The sequence below is a fragment of the Balaenoptera musculus genome, chromosome 14, assembly GCF_009873245.2.
Source record: "Balaenoptera musculus isolate JJ_BM4_2016_0621 chromosome 14, mBalMus1.pri.v3, whole genome shotgun sequence".
Taxonomy (NCBI): Eukaryota; Metazoa; Chordata; class Mammalia; order Artiodactyla; family Balaenopteridae; genus Balaenoptera; species Balaenoptera musculus.
In genome coordinates, this window is record NC_045798.1 from 21,788,816 (window position 1) to 21,809,857 (window position 21,042).

A 21,042-nucleotide genomic window follows, 5' to 3' on the forward strand; every position below is an offset into this window, starting at 1 on the left:
GAAACATAAAACTGCACATAAGAGCTTCCCTGGTGGCGCAGTGGTTGAGAATCTGCCTGCCAATGCAGGGGACGCAGGTTCGAGCCCTGGTCTGGGAGGATCCCGCGTGCCGCGGAGCGGCTGGGCCCGTGAGCCACAATTGCTGGGCCTGTGCGTCTGGAGCCTGTGCTCCGCAACGGGAGAGGCCGCGATGGTGAGAGGCCTGAGCACCGTGGTGAGGAGTGGCCCCCGCTTGCCACAGCTGGAGAAAGCCCTCGCACAAGAAACGAAGACCCAACAGAGCCATAAATAAATAAATAAAAATTAAAAAAAAAAAAATGCACATAAAACTGTATTTCATAGAAACAAAGGAAGTGAGCTCTTTTTTGCTTTATTTCCCTCTGATTTAAAACAGTGGGTCTTCCTAGCTGGAAAAGAAGTTCATCCCCACAGATGGGAAAGGCTACCACTCAGTGTCTTGCATCATTACAATGCAGACACATGGACAGGACCAGCTACAGAATTTGCAGGGCCCAGTCCAAAATGAAAATATGGGGCCTCTTGTTAAATATAGTAGGAATTTCAAAACTGCAACAGAAGTGCATTAAACCGAGGGCGAGGTCCTTCTGAGTGTGGGGCCCCGTGTGACTGCAGAGGCTGTGCACACACCAGATGTTCTAGGTACTAGGAGGATGCGGGGGTTGGGGGGAACTCCACCCGGAGGAGCTCAGGCATAGGAACAGCTCCTCCCCTGGCAGAGAGCCTCTGCAGAGGAGGGAGCGTCAGGAGATCCGGACAAAGCATGGGGTGGCCAGAGGGCCACTGCTGAGGGAGCAGATGGTGTGGCCAAGGACAGCGTTCTCTTGGTGGTCCTCCCAGTTCGGATCTGCTTGGGGTTTGGTTATTAGAGGGCCCACGGATCAGAAAAGAATTGGGGTGCTTTAGAAAACTAGAAGGGGCAACAAATGAGTGTAGAAAACACTGGGATTGAGGAAGCATGAAGAGAGGGAGTTTCTAGAATGGAATTATCGCTGTTTTATTTTCATTTAATCAACCAATCTTTTTTTTTTTTTAACTGAAGTAGAATATCAAATTTAGATGATTTTTCCCCCTAAACCTACTCCTCTCCATTCTCCATCTTAGTAAATGATCCAACTGGATGGATCACTGTCCATCCAGTTGATCCAGGCAGAAACCTGGAGTCTGGTTCCTCCTCCTCCTTTGCCTCAGCAGTGCTCACTGAGTCCTGTTAGTTCTCTCTTCAGGGTCCCTCTTGGGCCTGCACATCTACCTCTGTATCCAATGATGCCACCACCACTTCTTGCCATGACTGACAGCAGCCTCCTCACTGCCTGGCTTTTGAATCATGCAGACTAGAGTTCAAGTCCTCATTCTGCCACATGTTAGCTGAGTGACCTTGGATAGGGCTCTTCACCTTTCTGAGCCTCAGTTTCTTCATCTGTAAAACGGGAATAATAATACAAAGGGTTGTTGTCCGGACTAAATGAAATGATGAAAGTGGCTTAGCACACAGTACATGCTCAATGAATTAGCTTCTTGTCTCTTTCCCTCTTCATTCCTCAGGCCTTAGTTTATACATTACTTCCCTAGGAACCCCTCTGCTGACTTGCTGCAAGTTCCCACAGATCCCCAGACTGCTCTGCAGCATTCATCACACTTACCTGTCTTTTGTCGACAGTCTTCTCCATGAGCACAGGATTCTGGCTTTCTCTGCCTACTGAGGTGCCTGACATGAAGTAGGAATTCATATTTTGTTATTTGACTGGTATCCCTGTATATAATCAAAGGTTCCCAGCCATGGGGTCTCTGTAATGTCCCCCCACCAACTCTAGGTAAGTGGGCAGATGACCACATTATATAAACAAACAGTGGAAACCAAGAGCATCCTACCCAATATAAGTTAAACCTAGGGCGCTGGGGCAACTCATCATAGCAGATCCCGTTCATGAGAAGCAGACCTAGGTCAGTTAAGGCCCATTCAAGGCCAGCCTGACCAAGCCAGGAAGCCAGTGCTCCAGATCAACACAAACTTCCCTGGGAATGCAGTGAGGCTGGGGCAAGGAAGGGACAGCACTACGGGCAGGACCACCCCCCTGGAGAAGGAATGAAGGTGGCCCCCATTCACTGACCCAGGGCCACCTGAGTAGTTGGGCCAACCCCTTTCTCCTCAGGCCTTGACAGCTCCCCACTAGATATTCCCCACTGAGGCCAATCAATTGCATGAGAGGTATGCACACCAAGGGGCTGATGCCCTGAGAAGCCCAAGGTGGAGGGGCTGGGTTTTTTGTTGTTTGAACTTTGTGAAATAACATATACATAGAAAAGTACATTAAAAATCTGTAGTTTATACTCCAATAAAGATGTTAAAAAAATTTTTAAATAAATCTGTAGAGGCTGATGAGTTATCAGATGAGCATTCATGAAACCCACCACTCTGATCAGTACCTAAATCATCTCCAGCACTCTGGAAGCCCACTTACCCTCCCCAACCTGCTCGCTCCAACCCCTAGAGATGACCAGGGCCCTGGCTTTTGTAGTTACCATACCTTGGCACCTGAAATAATACTTTTGCCTGGTTTTGAACTTTTAAAGAATGGAATCATACAGCACATAATTTTGTTCTTTTTTCTATTCAGTATTATGTGAGATTCATCTGTGTTTGTATGTGTAACTAGTTTATTCATTCATTGCTGTGTTAGATCTTGTAGATGAATGTTTCACAAACTGTTTATTCCTTGCCCTGTTCATGGACATTTGTGCTGTTTCTGGCTTGTGTATTTTCATTGCCTTAGTGTGAGGCTGTCCTGGATGACTTGCAGAAGCAAGGGGAGTTTGGAGCAGAAGGGAAAGGAGGGGGAGAGGCAGGAGGAGCTCTGGGCATGGGGGCAGGGCAAGTAGGAGGGACTCTCAGGTCAGATAGGGCTGTGGAAGTACAGAGTGGGGCTGACGGCACCGTGGAGGAAAGGGTGCCAGAGGGTTCCTTTGAAAGTTTGCTCCTACTCAGAGACTAGAGGAGTGCAATTCCCCTCTGAGGGCAAGTGTTCTGCCTGCTGAAGGCCATGGTCATGTGGTTTAGCAGGCAGGAGTTCAACTCCTCCACCTTCTGGACCTGCTGCCTGAGCCCACTTCTCTGCTCCCCATGGGGTGCAGGGCCGGCTCTGCATGCCTAGAGAGAAAGCCAGGCAGGGAAGCTGATAGCAAAATATTGCCCTAGGGGGACAGAGGCAACACCACAGACTGGCCAGGGAGTCACCTCTGGTGCCTCTCCTGTCTCAGGATGGGCAGACATCAAGAGATTTGTGTTTGGGAAGTTCAGGGATCACCACTGCCCATCCAGACACTGACCAGAATGGAGGTAAGGCGGCAGAGCCCCGAAGGGAAGGGGCCAGCACGGCTGACTGCTTGCCCAGCCCTCATCTGCCCTGGAAGCGAGGCCACCCCATGGAGCCCATCTCTCGGAGACTCCCAGCAGCCCCGGGCAGAGCTCCCACCCCAGCCAGAGAACCTGTCCCTGGTAACACTCCACCCACTTAAGTGGCTGGATCTTAAGTATTTCACCTTGGGGACCATCTTGGCTGGAGATGGCCGGGAGTCCCTATCACCCCTGAAAGACCTGACATGTTTCCCTCCTCCCTCCAACTGAGCAGGTACAGGTGAGAAGAGAAGTTCTGTTGCCTTGGAGCAGTACGGCTGCCTGGGAAACAAGAAGGGCTCCTGCCGCTTCCAACTCTGGATGATGTGTGAAAGCAGGTAAGGTGGGGGCCTCAGGCAGAGCATAAGTTCAAGTACGGGCTTTGCAGGATGCTACCCCTCACGCTGCAGGGCAACTAGACTTTGTAAAACATGATTTCCTCATTGGATCCTCAACAGCTTTGTGGGTTGACTGGACAAACTTCCCCACAGAGGAGAAATTAAAGCAGAGCAGAGTGGTCAAGGCTACACCCTAAATCATCAATGAAGGGGCTAGAACACAGGTCCCACAGTCTCTGGGTCACGGCAGCACAGAGCTACGCACACACAGGCATGTGCCTAGGCAGACACCCAGCTCTGGCTTCTTGGGCTAAGAGTTGCCTTGCCACCTGATGGAGTGTCTGCTGCCACTTATCAAATGAATATAGTCCCTGGCAAATGAGGACTGAGAATGAGGTCCACTAACAAGTGAGGAGAAGAGCTGCACAGGGGGGAGTTTAACTATCAGAAGGCTAAGGGGTTAAGAGAAGCCCTCTGGAAAACTGGTGAAGGCCCTTGACTAACTTTTGCAAAAACAACCCTGTTGACTGCACTATGGGAATCAAACATGAAATGATGTCCTGTTGTACAATCGGGTAACTTTAGGAGGGAAATATATGTAAAATATTCTTTTTCTAAGAATTAGCCCATAGTTGCAACTACGTTTTGCTAACAAATACTTGTTCCAATCAAGCCTTTTTCACTATTTACTGTGTGAAACTCTGGTCTCCGTTTACAGTGGGTTAACTGTAAAAGGGCTTTTCAGGTCTCAATTCTTTCTGGATAATGAGAGTCCTTTATTTATCTGCCCAATCTTCCCTAACAGACAACACATTCTTGAGGGCAAACAGTGCTAGACACAGAAATGCCATGTTTTCTCATGGGACTTGGGGTAGGGATGCGTCTAAGTCACCAAAGAAGCCTGTGCAGAACCATGGGTCTCGTTAGTTGTTAAATGAATGAGTCACCTGGTATATCTAGAGCTGTTAGAAGCAAAGACTCTATGGCTGAGGCCTCAGTTAGGGTCCCCAGAAATGAGGGGTAACCAGGTGACTTCAGACACCCAGGCCGTTGTCCTCAGCTTTTCAGGCATTGTTAGTGATCTCCAAAAGTCCGGAGGGCTTTGGAGGGCAGGGCTACGTGGAGGACATGAAGGGCAAGGGTGATACGGGGTGTCCAGGTAAGGAGAGGCAAGGGCCTCTGCCGCTGTCCCTCTACCTCCCCGCTATCCCCTTCCTACTCCCATCTAACAGCACACAGGAGCCCTGTGCAGTGGCTTTAGCTGCCGTGGTTCATTCCTGCCTGGTGTGGCTCAGAACTTCCTATGACTGAGCTTCCTAAACAGACAGTTCCAGGGAAGGCGGGTGGGGGTTTGGGGGAGGAATTCAACTACAGTCTGCAAAGAGGAGGTTAACTTCCTAGCTGGGCTTGGGGGAGAGGATGGCAAAGTGACATCAGTGTTCACACCTGCTCCAGGCTGACTGGGAAGGAAATGCTGACATCCTAGCACTTTAGATCCTGCACACAGAGGACAAAAGGCAAAGCCCGTGCTGCAGGCCTTTTGGTTCAGCCCTCCTTTCGACTGGGCAAGCAGTCCTCAGGCCCATGAGAACCAGTCCCCAAATTAATGCCTCAGAGCTGCACAGGGCGGGTGGAAGGGTGTTCATGTGAGGTGGCCTTGCACACTGGCTCAGGTGGGCACACCTGATGCCTTAGCAGTTTCTCCAAGCCCCGGGGGAAGGATGACTTCGCTGCATTTCTGGCAGAGACTCATATGGAACTGTTGTTAAAGTGTCTCCATTTTAAGTACCCTGATTTATAAATTTCCAGGGAAGCATGTGTGGAAGGAGGGCAGAGAACTGAACCTCAGGAACACCAATGCCAACACAGGCTCAGGGAAAGGATGGTCTGGCGCAGCCTCGAAGGCCAACTGCAGAGGCAGAAGAGGCAGCAGGTATGGATAGTCCTTGGGGACACCCAAGAACGTGTTGTGGGGGCAGAAGTCTGAGGCAGCAGTTGGCTGGTTTATCAACTCAAATGAAAGAATAGAAAGAATTATGCTACCCAGGTCAGGTCCCAAGGGCTGACAGGGACTTCAAACTTGGGAGCCGCCCCAGTAGAGTATGTGCCAGCAAGTACCAGAATCTTCTGGGTGACCTGAAAGAACCTCTAGTTCTAGGGACTGATTTTCCAATGGGCAAAATACAGTAGGGGAACCCTTTATAATTAACTCACGTCTGTTTTAATTTGGATGACGAAGCCTTAAATATGTTCAGCCACCATGGGCTCCTTTGGCATTGGAGATGAAAGGAGGACGAGCTGAAGGCAAGGTCTTCACTCCTTTTCCAACCTTGGGCTCGCCTGCCAGGTAGTGAACACAACCTGGCCCAGGCCCGTGCCTTAGACATCCATGCTGTGCAGAGGTAAGGCCCACCTCGCTCTACCTCCCCTGCTCCTCAGCCTGGAGAGCTGGCTGGTCTGCATATCATATGGCTTAGTCAGTCTTCAGTCAGGAACCTAAAACTCATCACCTGTTCAGCAAAGTGAGGCCACATCAGTCTCCACAGGACTCAGAGTTCTTAGATGCCACCCCAACAAGCAATTTCTTTCTCTTGGCCTCCTTTCCCATTGCTTTTATAGGATTTTAAAGCAGCAGTGCACCTGCAGACTTGCATCCATTAAAAAAATATATTTTAAGTTCATATATGAACTTTAAAGTCTTTCAGTAGTGATAAACTTGCAATTTATTTTAACTCAGATCAGAATGTTACCTCTGTGAGGTGGAAGACCCAGGGCAGGGCCAGTCGTCTTCTAGTTTTAATACATGGTGGGACAAAAGCCCTGTCTGGCTCTGACCATTCAGAATGTCCACCAGCAGCCAGACAGAAATGTCACCTCATTTTATGGACGGTGGAAAGGGGAGCGCTTTCTAGGCACTCACCGTCAACCCCCTCTTTGTGGCCAGTGCTCTGCTCTAGATAAGGAAATGCTCAGTTCCTCACCACCCACGGGCAACTCAGCTGGCGCTGCGGGGCTGGATTCCAGCCCAAGTTTGTGGGCTCAGAAACCCCAGGTTCTTTCCACTAAACGAGTGGTTTTGAAACTGGCTCTTGTGGCAGTGCTTCAGAGGTTCCCTGCAAACATTCGCTTCAAGTGTCATCTTAAATATTAAAAGTCGTCCGTAACACGTACACTCAGATGTAAAACATGCGTTGCTTAGGCTGCCTGAGACCTTAGGTAAGGCCTCCATTATTGTGCTTGTGTGGGCTTCTCAGGGGTCACTGATGCAGAAGGTGCAAGCCTGGTGCTGGGACTGCCACACCCAGCTGCAAACTCACTGCTATGGCTCTCACCATAGTACAATTTTAGTGATTATAACCTTTGTGTGTTTCTCACCTGATATATGGAGGATAAGGGCTGAAAGCAGGTATTGGATATTCCTCTTTTGATCTCTTTTCAAGTATCTAGTTTTGTCCATAACTAGAGATTGCAGACAACCTATGACTATTTCCACTTATACAGATAAAAATCAGGATTTTTTTTCCTCCATACCATACCAAACAAAATCGGATATAAATTGGACACTGAGATGATAGCTCACAACTAACCCATTTGCACTAGTCAAAAATGCTCCCCCCCCACCCTTGCCACCCCACTAGTTTAAGACATGACTGAACTTAGTTCATGCTATTAACACTTTTTATGTACATGAAAGGTTTAAAAGAAAAACAAAAATACTGCATTACAATATCAAAGCCTTTTGATTTTGGTTACCAGGGAGAGGAGGGCTCACAGTTTAAGCCTTCTGGTAATGACTACTAAGCTCTTCTCCAAGATTTCTGGTTTGGCTAACTCAAAGAGAACCAGGTTAGAGTAACTATTTATCTAAGGCTGCTTTCTGGAAACCCAAGAGCACTGAGGGGAAGGGGGGAGGAGAGAATGTTTCTTATTCAAATTCTTCTGTTTATTCACTGGTAACTGTGGATGAATCTTTGCTGCTCCCTGAAACTTGGTTTTCTCAACAAAATATCACAAACTCAAAATGGATTAAAGACCTACATGTAAGACCGGATACTATAAAACTCTTAGAGGAAAACATAGGTAGAATACACTGACATAAATTGCATTAATATCTTTTTCAGTCTGTCTCCCAGAGTAATGGAAATAAAAACAAAAATAAACAAACGGAACCTAATTAAACTCAAAAGCTTTTACACAACAAAGGAAACCACAAAGAAAACAAAAAGACAACCCAAAGAATGGGAGAAAATACTCGCAAACAGTGCGACTGACAAGGGATTAGTCTCCAAAATATACAAACAGCTCATGCAGCTCAATGTCAAAAAAAAGCAAACAACCCAATCAAAAAATAGGCAGAAAACCTAAATAGACATTTCTCCAAAGAAGACATACAGATGGCCAAAAGGCACATGGTAAGATGCTCAACATGGCTAATTATTAGAGAAATGCAAATCAAAACTACAATGAGATATCACCTCACACTGGACAGAATGGCCATCATCAAAAAATCTACAAACAATAAATGATGGAGAGGGTGTGGAGAAAAGGGAACCCTCCTATACTGTTGGTGGGAATATACATTGGTACAGCCACTGTGGAGAACAGTATGGAGGTTCCTTAAACTAATGACAGCTACCACATGATCTAGCAATCCCACTCCTGGGCTTATATCCAGAGAAAAACATGGTTCAAAAGGATACAAGCACCCCAGTGTTTGTTGCAGCACTGTTTACAATAGCCAAGACATGGAAGCAACCTGAATGTCCATCGACTGATAAGTGGATAAAGAAGGTGTGGTACAATGGAATGTTAGTCAGTTAAAAAGAATGAAATGATGCCATTTGCAGCAACATAGATGGGCCTGGAGATTATCATACTAGGTGAAGTAAGTCAGAGAAAGACAAATATCATATACATGTGGAATCTAAAAGATACAAATGAACTTATTTACACAACCGTCTCACAGACTTAGAGAATGAACTTGGGGGAGGGTGGGAGGGAGGATAGATTGGGAGTTTGGGATTCAGATGTACACGCTGCTATATTTAAAACAGATAACCAACAAGGACCTACTGTAAAAAATAAAAAATTAAATTTAAAAAAATCAGGAGGTTGGATTAAATCAGTGATTTCAGACTTTCATTTTAATCATCGAAACCTTTCTTCAAATCACATCTTACTTGGAAGCCTAATACTGAATGGGACTGAAGGCTCGCTCCCCACAGAACAGCATGAAAACCACAAAACTACACTATCTAAGGTCCCTCCCCTGTACCTCTAATATCAGGATTTCAAGTCCCAGGCCTCTGAAACACAGATGCCGACTCCTGCTGCCCCCTCCTGGCCAGGCCCTTCCCTGTCTCTTGAACAGACTAAGGGGTGGAGCTGATTTATCCCATGCACCTAAAACACTGGTCACAAGACTGACTAGAGAACCACAGTGGCAAGGGGCTGAACAACAGTTTGTGGGTGAAAACGACATTTACTTAGTTTACATGGTCACGGAGGCTATAGCAGAATCAGTGCTGTTACAACAGTGGGCACTACTGTCAGCAGCAACACGGTGTTTTTAACCAGAATCCAAGCCTCATGGGTTCAGTTTGCATTAAAAAAAAAAAAATCTTAAACCAGTCAGGAAGCAGTGAAAGGTCAATTTTGAATACCAATGTAAAACAAATTTCACTGAAAATACAACTGAAATGCAACTGCTATGAGCACTATAAGAGACGCTAAGAACTTCGATATGATAGAAAAGACAGTAAGTGGTAAATAAAATGCAACAGCAGCATTAAAAAACTTTGTAATTCCTACTTCAGAGGGTACCCCTTCCCTTTCCTCCTCATGCCTCCAACAACTGCCTAGTCTGGAAGAGCCCTGTTCAACCAGGGAGGCAGCTGGTTATCTGCACAAATATGCAGCAGATGAACTCCACACAAGGGAGAGGACCAAAGTGTCAGTGTGGTTGTGTACTGGGGGCAGGGAGACTCCTACTCCTGCTAGATGCCTCTCACACATTCTGGTCCTGCCCTCCAGACATCTCATCAGTAACATCGACTTCGAACAAATGTTCTTAGAAAATGTGACTAGAAATTAAACAGCTGGGACTCCTGCCATATTTTCCAAACTCCAAATGGAAAGTCAAGTCATTTTGCTCCACAGTCCAGGCCCATTTTCACTCACTGTTAACCCTACCCTCAGCTAGTGCAGTCGGGTGGGTACAGCTGCAGCCCTGGAGACAGATCACTTGAACAGGTACCAGCAAAATGAAAAGTCCTGCAACAGCACCTTCAAAGCAGCCCTTGTTCTTAAGACATCAGTAGAGGTCATGGCTACAGTTAACGATCTCCCAGCCTCATGTGCAGCGGCCAAGTATATCAGCTGTCTCAAGGACAGTGGCCTGAAACCATATTCTAGGGTTTATCCTCAATTCCCATTTTGATATTTTTTAATAGCTGGAAATTAACAAATGCTCTGGGGCAGCATTTTGTTCATTCCCCTTTAAATCTGCCACAGTACCTTTTTAATTCTTAGAATATTATTCTCTAACATAGAAATGAACAATGAGCATATTAGCAAAATAAAGAAAAAATTTTCTGTACACCTTTACTAGAAAGTCTCAGTGGATTAAGGCAGTCCTATCATTTTTTGGACTGGGATTAAGGACACCAAAGTATAGAAAAAAGGGAAGAATTCACAGATGAAGAGGACATCCTGGCATCTCAAGGTCACCATTAGTACTCCACTGCTTAGACCAAATATCTCCATGTGACAGCCTGAAGAAATCTGGCTGTGTCCTCGGATAACAGCTTTTCTTCACATACCGCCCTCTTCCACAGGGCAGTTCCTTGCCTTGACTTGCACTGTGCAGGTCTCACCAGCACCTGGCTCTTCATCTTCCCTAACGCCAGTAACTCCCCCTCTATGGACCCAACAGCCTTGCTAGATTCTACAAGTGTTTTTAACTTGCCAAGGGCTAAGCATTAGCCCCCAGGCACAACAGGAGCTCTGTGTAGGCACACGTTGGCTGTGACACAACTCAGGCTTTTACAAATTGGTCTGAGCACAGACTTGGCTCCCAGATGGACTGAAGGCAGCTGAAGTGGCACCTTCTCCTCCCAGAGGACAAGTTAGTTCTCAAACACCTGCCAGATGGCACACACAGCTCTCAGACTGGAACCAGCTGAGCTGTTTTTAAGTGCGTGTGTACTTTAGGAAGTGAGTACATCCAGAAAGTGACCTTGGAAGGCTCTCCGGTAGCTCAGAGCAGGTCACTCATCAGAGCCCCCAACTCACCACAGATGTGAGGCTGGCAACCCCAGAGCTGGGCGTTACTCAGTACCTACCTTCCCTCAGGAAGAACTGCATAACGTTACGTCCCCCACAGGCCCACGTGATGGGAAGGGTGCCCAAGAGTGACACAGGAAAGAAAATCCACCTCCGCGAAGAACAAGAACTAGTCCAGAAGTGACTAGAGACTACGGCCTCCTCGGCTGGTTGCAGATCTAAGGAGCAGAGGTTCCTCCCTCTGTGTGGGAGGAGGAAGGAGACCTCTAGTTAGGCACACAATCCACTCACATCCAATTCAGTTTCTGCCCCAAGGTCTCTTTGCCCACCCGTGATTCTCTCATCCAAGACAGGCAGAGCAGAGGCACTTTTAGCCACCCTCCCCGCAAAACCTCCTTTCAGTCTCCACTGCACGCATGCCTCAGTGCTTACCTGCGGCTACAGGTGCAGCTGTTGCTCCCTGCGTGGGGTTAAGGGGCCAGAGCACTGGCTAAAATCAAAGCAACAGCAAAAAAAAAAAAAAAAAAAGCGAGCCTCGAGGACAGAGGTAGTTTTAATTACTGTTGACACTCAGTTCTTCAGATAAGGAAGAACGGCTGATTGTTAAGATGTCAGACTGCTTTGCCTTTTTAGCTTTGGAGATGTTAGTAGCAAAAACCATCGAGGAAATGTGTTGCAGTGTGTGGGTATTGTGGTGCGGCTCCTTGCCAAGGTCCAGAGTTGAAAAGAAATCAGTTTTCCTTTGCCAAAGTTAACTTTCTCAGCAGCACCTCAAATTGCTTCTGTGTAAGAGGGAAATGGGGTGAAGGGGAATAAACCACAGGGAAAAGAATTAGAACGTGTTAGCAAATGCTACCATGCGGAACACTAAACTTTATTCACTTTATTTATATATTTAACAGTTCTAAAGTATTTACTTCTTTGACAAAAAATGAAAAATATAGGAGCACTGACCAACTCCTCTTTAGGAGAAAAGGGTTATATATACAGCTACGGAGAGTTACGGTTCCTCCTTTACATACAAAGAAAAATATTAATAAAAAAGTGCTTCATTGATCAAAAAAGGGCTAAGAGCTGCAAGCATTTATTCACACTGTACATCAGACCCAAGAAACCCGTATCGTAACCTCTTGGCACCCGTCACTAGGACCTGCACAATCTTCAGTTAGACTGACTTCTCCCTACCTGCAAGGCCAGACCACACAGAGTGCGAAGAACTTACACCCTGTTTCACTAAATTCAGATTCTGAGCAACCTCCTGCCACTGGGAAGTCAAGAGACGCACTCAGATGCTCTTGGCTTTGCCTGGACTGACAGCTCCAGGGAAGGCTTCTGGCCCACGTCTTATCTACACCCAGGCACACACAGGAGCCACCTTCCTGAGAGACAACTTGCCCTTAGCTAGGGAATTGCTTCCAAAGGGTCAGGAGAGTTCTCAGGCCTCACCCCCACTGCCCACCACAATCCGCCCTGTTACCAGTTAGCAGCTTTTAGCAGAGCCAAGCATGGCCCTTCCCCCGAGAGGGAGGGCAGGCACAAAACATGGATGCCAAGATCACAAAGCACAAACCTAAACTCCTCTCCAATCTTCTCCATACCCACCTCCACCACAAATAGTCTTGATTTAAATAAGGCTCTTTTTGGACCCCATCAAAGCTTACTAAGGAAAGGTGCCTTGCATCTCCTACGGGCTTTGTCACTTCTCTAAGGAGCCCTGCAGAGTCACCAAGTGGCCCCTCACTGCTGACCAGCAGCACAGGAGCAGGGCAGTGGGACCGCTGGGCCCTTCCCACTGCTCCAAGAAGGGGAGGCGGAGGAAGGCTGAGTCTATGGGACATGCTCCCTTCTCCAGACACTGCCATCTGAAAGGCTGATTCTACCCCTAAAGGGGGAGATCCATGATTGGTTTGGGAGTGGGGAATTTTTGGAACCCTGAGTCTGGATTTCCCTGTGCTAGCCGAGGAAGAGAGATTGTTCGGGGGACCAGGACCCGGAAGGGGCTTCCAGGCTCAGGGCATACTTTGGCCTTGACCACGGCAGCAGAATACTGCACTCTGGCCAGTCTGCACCCTATGCCTGAGGGTGGGAAGCACCACACAGCCTGGCTGAGGGAGGCAGACCGTTGACAGTGAGGGGAGCCCTAGACAATCTGGGTCAAGTTAAAAAGAGAATCCCATGGGGGAGAATATGCCAGCCACCCATTCCCAGCCCTCTCCCTGCCTCACGAGTGTACCCCTTCTTTCCCCAAACGGGGTGGGGGCACCTAAGGGGTCCCACTTACTATGTGCCTGTGCGCCTCCCTCCAAACTCCAATCCCGTGTGGGGTGGGACTAGCCCAGTCCCTCTCGGAAGGAAGAGGGCACCTGGGGCACTGCTCTTAGAGCAGATGCTTTCAGCGTCCTCAGCAGCAAAGGTTTTTCCAATCCAATCAGCTCTGATGTGGCAGTGATACGAGGAAAGGTCACAAACGTCAGCACTGGCTTTATTCCCTGCTCTCTATCTCAGGCCTCCACTCCTGACTCAACCAGCCTCCGTCCCAGCCTGAGGAACTAAGCCACCCCTCAGCATCGCCTGACAGCAGGCAGCTCAACAGTTATAGGGGGCCTGGCAACCTCTGGTCTTCCATCCAAAAAAAAAAAGATAAACAGGGTACTTGTCTCATTTTTTGGAGGCAGAGGGAGGATAGAAAATGGAGAGGAAAAAAAAGGGTGGGTTGGGGAGGGAGAGATCAATCTACAATCCAGTGGTACATCCCAAATTTCCATCACTCTGCACAGTTGGTTCCATGTCCCCATTCCAAAGTGCATGGGCCTCTCAGTCTGCCCAGGCTGTTGTGGGCCTGTCAGAGGAACAGCAGCTTGGCCTCTGCCCGCCCCAGGTCACTGAGCTTCAGTTTGAAGTGGCAGCAATGGGCTTATCCAGTTCAAGGTCAATGCTGGAGCTTGTGGGATGCAGGCTGCTATAGCAAGACTTGCACACTCGACTAGGTTCAAAGAGCTGTTGGCTGGGAACTGGAACCTTCTGGTTACAACAACTGGAGCAGAATACGTTCCCACAATTCCTTGAGATGAGCAGAAACAAAAACAGCATTAGTGTCAGCAGACACGGGGTGGAGAAACCAACTTCAGAAGACAGCGCTTCTCTGTACACGATTCAGATGTGCCGGAGACTCCTCTAATATCAAACACTCTCGTTTGTCTAAACCCAGGAAGAAGCCAGGAAGGGAGGGGACCGCTCCCTAGCACAATTGCACACCACTTTCACTTTAGGGCCAAGGACACCTGGCTGCCTCACCACTATGGCTCAAGGTTACAAGGTGTCAGGTAGATGCTGCTCAAGAGAGATCCAAAACAAATGAGCCCAGGGCAGAAGGCCATTGAGCTAGCAGCCAAGTCTTGGCCCAGGAAAACTCCGTGGCCTCACCCACCTGGGCAATGGCCTCTCTGTAGCTTATGATCATAGAGAGGCCGGAGTCCAATGGAACTGCCTCTGGGCTAATCAGATGAGAGAAACTCCCAGCCCAGCTGGGGAGTGAGGAGCCTTGCCCAAAGGCTCAGAGGCAACAACACAAAGAATTGACTGCTGCCATCTAGGACTGCTTTTGCTGCCAGCATGCGAAGCCAGGAGACAAGCAACCAGTGACACATGCTCAGGGTGAAAAGACAAGAGCACAGGTGAACACAGGTGCACACACACCCCCTATTAGACAAGGATGAGTTGACAATGGGTCACTCCCCTGCCCCCATGCATCTCCAGGGAATATCAGCTCTACCTGAAGGCCTGACTGCACCCAGGCCCCCGGCCTCTCTCCACTCCTCCATTTGAAAGCCCAGCTCTGATGCGCCTGTGCAGCAAAGGTCTGCACACCCAAACTGATGCCCTTCACACTACCAGGAAAGGGAACTGGCAGAGGATGAGTTTCTGCTCACCTTACAACCCCACCCCACTCTGGGGAGGCCCTAGAATAGGAGACTCCGAAGAGTCTGATGCAGCCCGCCAAAGACTTGGGGCAAGCATCTAAAAGGAAATCCTCCTCCTTAGCCAGCATCACTCACTACTTTTTCATTTATGCTCCTCAGAAAGGAAACCCACTGCTGGATTAAGGACCACTTAAGCACAGAAGAGAGAATACTGAATACCCTTTGGCAACAAAATACCACCGGCAAAAGGAAAAGGCTAGACAAGGAGCAATGGAAAGACAGAATTAAAACAAACACAAGACTTCATCTGCTAGAATGCAGTGAGTACTTCACAACTCTGTTTCTGAAAAGCATGAGTCAGCAACAACTGTGGTTACAGAGAAAAATTACCTAAATCTATTTCTAGATGTGTACATTTATTTAACATACCTTCTGGAATTCAGCTTAAAGGCCTAACATGAATTTGATGAGTTAAGCTTTTCTATCTGACTTCTTTCAGGGGATCCTGATAGACCCTAAGTGGAGTTTTCCCTTAAGTCTTCAATGCTAACAGTTCTCTGGAAAGACCACCTCTGTTCAGTCCTGGGCTTTTTTTTTTTTTTTTTTTTTAAAAAGCAGTCATGCTGTTTGACTTGAAAGTCACAAGCATCATTCTGGCATCTAAGTGAATGACTGACCCAAACAAAATAGCTCTAAAACCCCTCAACTGGCTATTCCACAAGACCAGCCCCTGCTGAAGCACCGCTTCTTGCCATAGGCAAGATGGCTCGGCTGACCTATGCAGTCAGCAGGGGCAACCACGGCTGCAACCTGACTCAGCTGTAATGGTCTCCTCAGCTAGCTGCTGTGGTCTCCCCACCCCACCCAAGCCCACCTGCTTGCCTGCCTGCACTCCTGCCCCAAGCTTCATCCCAATGAGTGCAGAGAGGGGGAAATGGTAGCGTTAGTGTGGAGAAGTTACTGTAGGTGTGCAGAAATCACAAACAGGTTGTTGCAAATGCTCACCACGTTTGATCAACACGGTCAATGTCCCTGCAAGGAGGGGAGAAAGAGCTCAGAGAAGAAGTCAACTAAAGACATTTGGGCTTGGGGTGAGGGTGGGGAGATACACAGTCCTAGAAGCATCATCACTAGACAAAGAGGTGGTTCCATTTTCAATCCAGGTCCATTCATATGGGTGGGCTATGTCACACAGTTCAGATAAAAGTCCTACCCCAAGAACACTGAACATCCTCCAGTCACCACCCCAGCTGCGGCAAAGCATCCTTAGCCACTCACTACCCCAACCCAGAAGGAAGAAAGAAGTCAGGAGCCTTATGGATTGAAGACTATACCCTAAGCTATTCCCACTAGTCCTCCAACCAATAAGTATGTGGTCAGGGAGCGGGGGTAAGGAGTAGGAAAACGAAGTTCCCTGCCCACAGCAGGAAAACTGTCTTTGCTCACAGCAGCCGTGCTGAATGGGAAGAAATTGTATTCTAGGAATAAGAAATGGCGGTGTGGGTGGTGGCGGCAGTTGCTCCACCAATCCAGGAAGCAAAATAAAAAAGGGACATCATTTTCAAAACTTACGATCACTCTAAAATGGAAGAAAGACACCCAGTGCAGTTCTGCAAACACCAATTTCAGAGGCACAAAAGGTGAGTCAGGGTCCTGTAGACCCTGGGGTCTGCCTCAGAACACTGCCAGCCAGCTGCCTGCATCTTTCAAATCTGCAGGCTCTGTGGACCAAACCTCAGCCTCTACACCCCCACCCACCCCACCACACCCTCCCAGTGGCACCTGCAGTGGTGCTTCCTGCTGGCAAGCCAGAAGGCGCTGTCGCATGCATAGCAGTGGGCGGCCAGGTGGTCAGGGAGCCAACGGGTCATCTGTAAAACGGATGAGGCCAGGTTAGTGACAGGAGATGGGCCATCCAGCTGGAGCCAACAGAGCCATGCTGGGGGCAGCAAGAGTCACAAGGACCACACTGGCTCCAGTGGCACCAGCCCATCAGGTCTGATGTCAGCAGTACAAGAAAGGCGTCCAAATCGTTTCCCTGGAGGGGACTCCAAACTCCCCTGAGATCAAGTGGCAGGCAACAGCACCCTGGGTCGCTATGAGAGCTGGCAAGGCTCCAGTTCATAGAGGCAATGAGGAGAGAGGGCTGGCCTGCTGCATCTCCCCTGCTGAGAAATTCTAGGCTTGATGGGAATTCATAGGTGCTGAGATTCAGAGAGGCTCAAGGCTAAGTGTGCTGTGTGGTCATTCCTTAGCCAGGGGCAGGGGGAATGGATGATGGGGGTAGAGAAGAACTGCAAAACAGTTGCATGGGTGGCACTCAGAACAGGGGCTGAGCCTGTACCTCCGTGTCCTGTTTATCCACCTGCTCCCAGCTGGCTTCAGAGAAAATCTCTGTGCTGCAGCGAGACAAACAGTTCTGATCCAGAATGCTTTCCGAGTCAGGAATTGAAGTCTGTTGGCAAACAAACACAGCTGAACAGAATGAACCTGGTCTCCTCCCAGAAGAAGAAAGGGCTTGGCAAAGAAGGGAGCACTGCGGACTTTGGGCGGGCCTGGGTGTTAGGGCTGCTGAATCTCTAGGTGCCTCAGCCATCAAGAATTGGGTTGAGCAGGTTCAGAGACAGAGCTGAGCTCAGCTGGAAGAGAGATACACAGATCTAAGGTTATGTGCAGGGATTCTGGCATGGAAAGATAGGCCTCGGGTTCCAGGAAGTGAGTAGGGCAGAAATGACCAGGATGAAGTGGGAACTCAGTGTCAGCTGCTCCAGGGGGCCTGTCAATCCAACCCTGCCACTTACATGTGTGTGTTGAAACTGAGTGCTTTGGGCATGTCCTCCTTTCTCTGAAGGACTCTTTGGGAAAATGAGAAACCATCATTAGTATAAAGGAAAAACCAAGTCAGTTTGAATTGAAAGTCATTGGACGAGCCCGCCTTTAATGTACGCTGACTGCTTCAGAGCCAGACTCACACTTGTCCTTAATCACGTTGAGACTGCCTCCTTGAGAACCTCCCCTCAGGTACCACCACTCCGGTCACCAGGCTCCATCAGTGCTAACTCCCAACAGTGCTACCTCTCCCCATTTCTACTGCCATCACCTGCCGCAAGGTAGGTACAAATATCCGTTTAAAAAGAACTAAACCTTCACAGCTACAGCCCATGTTATGTTTGGGGGTTGGGGGGTGGGGTGCAGCGGCTAATTGTTCCCTAGCTACTGGGGTAGGACAGGCACTATGATTTCACAGGAATATTTGACATTGCCCTACAAATGTTATTCTGCCCAGGAGTTCACGCTTTTCTCAAGGCATGATCCTCTCTCCAAAGAGAACTGACCAACCACATAGTGAGTGCTAACTCTCTTCCTTATTCTGTCTAGACAGGATACTTGTGGAAAGTAAGCAAGACAGGAAAGAAAAAGAAGAACTGCCAATCACCTGGCTGAGGCTGATCTCCAGCCTCTCTCAATTCTGGAACTTTCCAGTTCTTTCAGAAATCTGTACAAAGGGCGCCCCGGCTCAGTGTGCCCTGTCTCCTTGTGCAGCTATGGAGGCACCATGGTGTACTTACCACTTCATCCCCAAAGTCCCCATTGAAGCGTAGGGAGCTGGTCAGGTACTGGCTCTCCAGGCGACTCCTCAGCTCCTGGACTTGTTTCTTCAAGGTCTCCACTTCCTGCTGGTGGCCCGACTCAATCTGACGCAGGCGCTGTTGGATAGTGTCCGTGTACACAGGCATGCCGTCGTCGTCCAGGTGGCTGCGGGAAGGCTGGTCAGGGCTGCCAGTTGCAGACGCCCTCCCCGAGTGGCTGTGCAGCCACTTGTGGTGCAAGTTCCTCGAGTGTAAGTGGGCAGAGCTGCAGCTTGTGGCAGACAGCTGGCGGCTCAGTGAGTCCTTGCTCCTACCAGTCTCCCCATTGGCGCAGTGCCCATTGGGGGTAGGGTACTTCTGGAGGGTATTATGCCCTGGGGGCTGCTCTGAGGCCTTATTTTCAGTCTCTGGAGCACCATTGCACACAAGCCCCTCTTTACATTCGGCTAAAGGCAAGGCACAAGGAGAATGCGCTGGGCTCTGGGTGCCGCTGGGGGAAGTCCTATACACCAGAGATCCCACTTGGGGCCTCTCAGCCAGGCTCCTCTCTGAAGGCCTGGGCTCCATGGCTTGAGGAAGCTCCTCCTTGCCACTGAACCTGCCACTGCTTACCCTGGCAGGTAAGCAAGGTTTATCATGGCCTTGGGGACCACTTTCTGACTTCACTTTATCTTCCACTAACATGTCCATGGAACTATCCGCATTTGGTCCTCTGGTCTCAAATGAAACTTGGGAGGGCAGAGAACTTGACTGTGAGGTACCAGAGCCAACTTTTACATCTACTGAGATTGGAAGGACTGCTTCCTCCCTGTCCTGTGTGATAGCTCCTATTCGAGACTGTTCCACAGGGACCTCCTGGGCATCCTCTCCCTGGGGGGGCTCCTGTAGAGAACTGGGGAGAATACTGTGCCCACCCTGCTGCTCAGGAATACGCTGTGAGAGCACAAGAAGGCTGGTGCCTGGATGGCTCCTTACAGCAGCATCACCCAGTTCTGGCTCTTGATGAAGCACAATGGCTGGGAGCTCAGGGGTCTTCCCCCTGCTCCCCTCTTCTAAAAGAGCCTCCTCTTTGACCTCCTGCATCCCCCTGTGGGCAAGCTCCTCTACCCCACTCTCCTCTTTGGTGGCCTCTTGCAGGATATTCTCCATCTGCCCCTCAGCTACTCCAGCTGCAACAGACAGCTCGGCACCACCCAGCACTTTGGCTGGCTTCCCCAGGCTGTCAGGATCCAGAAGCTCCTCTCCAGGACCAGCCAGAGTGCTCAGTTCCAGCGAGCGACGGTGCTCCTGCCACTTCTCATTCAGGCTTGGGTCACTGCTGCGCCGGCTGGCTAGAGGCACTGTGTTCTCGCAGGCTGTGGTCAGATTGTCAAATGATCTGGTCTTTGGTAGCCTAAAGGAAGGAGTTTGGGGGAAATGAGAATATGAGGTTGTTCACGGGGAAGTAGGAGACAATAGGTTTTAACAGGCAGTCATTTCATAAACGGCTCCATTACGGCTACTCAAGGAGCCATGGCGCATCTGGAGTAAGGCTCAGACTGCAGGAAGGCAGAGCTCCAGGACGAGTACTTCTATTCCTCTGGCACCATCCCTACCCCATGCCCAACACATACAAATAAGCTAATAGCAAATGCTATTTTAAAAAGATATTCTTCATGATACTGCTGTGTTTCTCAATTAGTGGCAGAGGAAAGTAGCACTGCTGATCTTCTGATATTACAATATTTTAAATTATTATTCATCAGTCTGCATTCAGTAAAGCTAATTCATAGGTCTCAAAGCCAGACTGTCTATCATCTGACGGCATCTGCCTTTCAAGCCCAGGACAGCAAGTCACAGCAGGGAGGCAGGAGCACAGAGCAGTGGCTGAAACTCAAGCCAGAGGGTCACAAGGAACCCAGAAGATATGCTCCATCACTGAGAAACTGCTTGGTGCATGCAAGAGAGTGATGTAGCAACAGGGCCCAGTACTCTTCAGGAAACAAGGCTCTTACAGCCTCATAGCCCAAAACCCTTATACCTTCCCTAAGAAAACTTCAGAGATCTAAGAAAGATGTGTGGAACCAGACAATGTCATGATCTCCAACCATCCCTGGATGCATCCCAACACAGGAGTAACCCACAAAGGACCTGCAGTCTTGGCATCAGCCCCAAGCTCACCGACTCAGAGGTGGATCATCAGGGCTGGTGCCAGGGGCTGGGTATGGTGCACAGCTGTCGTCCACGGGGGTGGACGGGGATGGGCAGGGCAGGTACACTGCACTCCACAGCATCAGGTTACGCACGTGGCACACAGGGTACAGCACCTGAAGAGAGAGCGGTGGACACAGGTTTAAACAACTTCCAACAAGTCTGTTAGAAATGTCTAGAAATGAGGGTGAAGAAGCAAGCACCAAGCAGGAACGCCCAGCAGTCCTGCACAATCTCCAGGGGGCATTAGCATGAGTGGATGCAGCTCTATCACGGGGGGTGGTGGGTAGATGGGACATTTTTCACCT

General features: G+C 49.1%; 1 protein-coding gene across 13 annotated transcripts in view; it reads right to left on the reverse strand.

The window, feature by feature from the left end:
- Window positions 1–324: 324 nt before the first annotated feature.
- Window positions 325–21,042, reverse strand: part of MTMR3 (myotubularin related protein 3) — a 146,573-nt gene continuing 125,855 nt past the window's right edge. For 2 of the 13 annotated variants that reach the window (XM_036823332.1, XM_036823330.1), the window contains 5 exons: window positions 20,705–20,850; window positions 18,524–19,937; window positions 16,737–16,825; window positions 15,960–15,986; window positions 11,875–14,095 (listed from right to left, as the gene is read on the reverse strand). In XM_036823332.1, coding sequence (XP_036679227.1) covers window positions 13,924–14,095; window positions 15,960–15,986; window positions 16,737–16,825; window positions 18,524–19,937; window positions 20,705–20,850 — 1,848 coding nt within the window. In that variant the 3' untranslated portion in view covers window positions 11,875–13,923. The other 11 variants (XM_036823334.1, XM_036823331.1, XM_036823327.1 and 8 more) reach the window with 10 other exon arrangements.